At 42.3% G+C, this 3,449-nt stretch overlaps 1 protein-coding gene across 1 annotated transcript; it reads right to left on the bottom strand.

The window, feature by feature from the left end:
- Nucleotides 1-510: 510 nt before the first annotated feature.
- marcksl1a (MARCKS-like 1a) lies at nt 511-3,136 on the bottom strand. Its single transcript, XM_069662269.1, has 2 exons — nt 2,834-3,136; nt 511-1,686 (listed from the first exon to the last, which is right to left on the bottom strand). The coding sequence occupies exons 1-2, from the start codon at nt 2,915-2,917 to the stop codon at nt 1,198-1,200; spliced, it is 573 nt and encodes a 190-aa protein (XP_069518370.1). The 5' UTR covers nt 2,918-3,136; the 3' UTR covers nt 511-1,197.
- Between the last annotated feature and the right edge of the window lie 313 nt (nt 3,137-3,449).

Below are 3,449 nucleotides of genomic sequence, written 5' to 3'. Positions count from 1 at the left end.
GCTCCCTCAAAACTTGCAACATCTGTGGCATTGTGCTGTGTGATAAAACTGCACATTTTAGAGCGTCCTTTTATTGTGGCCAGCCTAAGGCACACCTGTGCAATAATCATGCTGTCTAATTAGCATCTTGATATGCAACACCTGGAGTTGGATGGATTATCTCGGCAAATGAGAAGTGCTCGCTAACACAGATTTAGACAAATTTGTGAACAATATTTGAGAGAAATAGGCCTTTTGTGTACATAGAAAAAGTCTTAGATGTTTGAGTTCAGCTCATGAAAAATGGGAGCAAAAACAAAAGTGTTGCATTTATATTTTTGTTCAGTGTAATATTTAATAACTCCAGGGAGAGTTTGTAGTTTTATTACATCAGTGACATCATCATGCACGCATATGTGTATGCATTATGAAACAACTGACCAAACATTTTCTTGGAAACTACAGCTTAAAACTAGTCTATTCTAACCACCTGCTTTGTCTTTGTGTGAATCACAGGTCAAAACACAGACAGAGAGATCGAACATTTATTAACCCTTATTAAAAGTTACAATAAAACAAATAACATCCTGAAACAATAGCAAAATAAAAGACAATCAAAAGTATTGGCCAAAAAATATTTACAGAGACAGTTTGCAGATAAAACGCTCACTTTCGATATGCAATCCCAACCCCTGCATAATACATTGAAATGTTAACACTGCAATACTTAAGAAGCTTGACAGTGGTTTTAGCCAGAAAAAAACAAAACAAAACTTGAAATTTGGGAGTAAAACAAATGTAGAATTAACAAAAATATATATTTGTCCATATAACAGTCATTTTGAGTTAAGTTGCTCCACGCACCAGTGACAATATTTAGATCCAAAAAGATGAAAATAAAATGTTACTGGGGTGCCATGCTGTTAAAAAGGATGCTTTTTAATAAATTCGGAAAAATAAGTCCGTATTCCTGATTCGCTCAACATCCAATTCATTACCTACAAAAGCAGACGCTTTTATCATGAGAACGCCTGGTAGATTCCGCCTGTCGAAGACTCAATAAAAAGGCAGTAAACTGGTGGTTTAATCAGCAAATGTGATATATCCTTTGTCTTCATTTAAAGTTTTGTTTATATCTTTAAAACGTGGCAAAAGTCGTATATATATTTATATACTTCAATCTTGGAAAATCAGTTCAGGTACCCTTGCTGGGTGTGGTCACTCTGCTTTGCCCTCACCACCGGAGGCTGCAGCTGTTGTGTCCTGAGCAGGGCTGGCAGAGACCTCCTCAGTGTGGCCAACCTCTGTGGGTGGGGCGTCCTCTGGCCCCGTCTTGGTCTCACCTTCAGGTGCAGCATTAGCATGGGCAGTTGCCTGACCATCTTTGACCTTTGTAGCCTGCGTTTCCTCTTTGGTTTCTTTTGCTGCATGGCAATTCTCCTCAGGCTTGTCCTCAGTTCTGGCCCCCTCTTTGCCCTCCTTGCTGCCCCTCTTCCCTTTTTTTAGTGAAATTCCCTTGAAGGAGTTCTTCAGGGAGAACTTCTTCTTCTTCTTCTTCTTACCATCCTTTGCTGTCTCGCCTTCTACTTTGACGGCCTTGCTTTCAGCTGCAGGAGCCAACTCGATGATATCTGCTCCATCTGCAGCATCCACTTCTCCATCAGGCTTGTCTGCCACATCGCCGTTGGTTTTGACATGCCCGTTCTCCTGCAGAGAGGAGAATTCATCATGGATTACATAATCAAACCTGTAGATGAAATGTATACAAATATTATAGATCAGGAAAAAGCCCATTTACAAAGATAGGTAATCCATGTTATACTTGACGAAAGTGGTTCATAGGGGAGAGTCAACAGCTGTTGGTGTGACTTTGAGCAGACGCATGAGGGCAGTAGTGTCAACACGGAGGGTTAAGGAACAAAGGAATCCCTGTGAAACTTGGTTTAGCCCATACTCGGATCTGAAAACTGTAGCAGGAGCTCAGCGTAGGCAGGGAACACCCAGCACACATGGATGACAGGGACAAAGCCAGGGTCAATTTCTATTAATATTCAATTAGCTCTGACGCCCTTTAAATAAGGGAGAGTCGTTTTTAAAGTCTATACGTCGGTCAAATTCAACGACTCAGATTAGTTAACATCTAAGATTGGACATTTCAAGATTCACAAGATTAATTGATCTGGGGTCATATAGGCTCGAGCCACAAATAACACTTTTCCAACAATAAGAAAACATTCACATAGCTAATCGGTCACGCGAGCACATAATTCTCCACAAACTCTCTTTAACTCAGTTTAAGCATATTTGAACGCCTAGATTTAAATAAAAGGGGGTAAATATGGTTTACGCTTGTCCGCGCCTAGTTTGTTACTCCGCAGCATGCACTGCTGGCACAGCGTATTTGCATCCTTTGCACATTCTGCCTCACATCTTTTGTTAGACGGGAGAGCGACCATCCCCCGGACTACAGCCTCATGAGAGACAACGCGGTCCGAAGATACATTTTGACCCGAATCTACATTTTTTTTGCATGAGATGTGAGGACAAATGGTTCGTCTGGACAAAATTAACAAAGGGTGGGTGTGTGCTCTGAGCGGGGACGCGCGTGGCCACTCGCCGGCTTGTCTGCTGGAGGGCCCTTGTATATAGACTACCTGCAATGATTTAATTCCAGCTAATTGTATCAGTAGTTATGATAAAAACAAAAGGAATATACTCTCTATACAATGTATGAAAAACCGCTAAGGTCCCAATCGCTGCCCCTGGTCTCGCCGTGGCACCCATGCTGCCAGTGGGCGTTTGGTGCCATGTGGCTCCCCGCTGTTGATCGGCATGCCAAACCTTGTTTACTCACCTGGCCGTTGGCTTTGGCAGCAGCAAGGTTGGAGGCGGCTTTCCCCTCGACAGCTACTCCACCCTTGGACAACTGGGCTCCCATTATCTTTTTCCTTTAGGTAGTCTGAACAAAAAAGAAAATCGAAAAAGAAAAATCTCGAAGACTTTTTGAAATGTCAAAATCCGGCAATGATTAGGATATGGGTCTTGCTAAAGAAGTTAAATATCCCATCGATTCTCCTTCTGCCTTGCAAGGATTCGATACGTAACGATTCCCCCTCTGTCAATTTAAACCACTAGGCAGCGGCCTCAAAATAAGCGATCTCTGTGAAAGGACTGTGAGTACTTATTTTACCCACCCCTCAAAATCGACCGCAGTCTCCTCCCGTGGGCGGGACAGCCAAGGTTTGTCCAATCTGCAGTCAGGGGATTGGCCTCCTCTACCCCTGTCACAGCAACAATCTGCTGTTCCCCTGTTTTACAGATGGTTGGAAGACTTTGGCCATTTTAAATGTGTTAATATTTGTTAAATCAGTGCAAAGGACGACATGCAATACATATTCCTGTCTGCTGTCAGAAAAGTATTTTACCATTAAACTACAAGGGGATTACAAGATATTCCAACAAGTAGTAAT

Source organism: Semicossyphus pulcher, unplaced genomic scaffold (genome assembly GCF_022749685.1).
Source record: "Semicossyphus pulcher isolate SPU_LCO1_2020_fin unplaced genomic scaffold, fSemPul1.0.p SCAF_14, whole genome shotgun sequence".
NCBI classification, from domain to species: Eukaryota; Metazoa; Chordata; class Actinopteri; order Labriformes; family Labridae; genus Semicossyphus; species Semicossyphus pulcher.
The sequence above is the reverse complement of the archived record's forward strand: the minus strand, read 5'-3'. Positions and strand labels throughout refer to the sequence as shown.

What these genes read in the sequence shown, in the direction of transcription:
- marcksl1a (XM_069662269.1), bottom strand. Translation starts at nt 2,917, where the DNA reads ATGGGAGCCCAGTTGTCCAAGGGTGGAGTAGCTGTCGAGGGGAAAGCC. An exon ending in CTGCCAAAGCCAACGGCCAG is followed by an intron (nt 1,687 to 2,833) that starts GTGAGTAAACAA and finishes TCCTCTCTGCAG; the next exon opens with GAGAACGGGCATGTCAAAAC.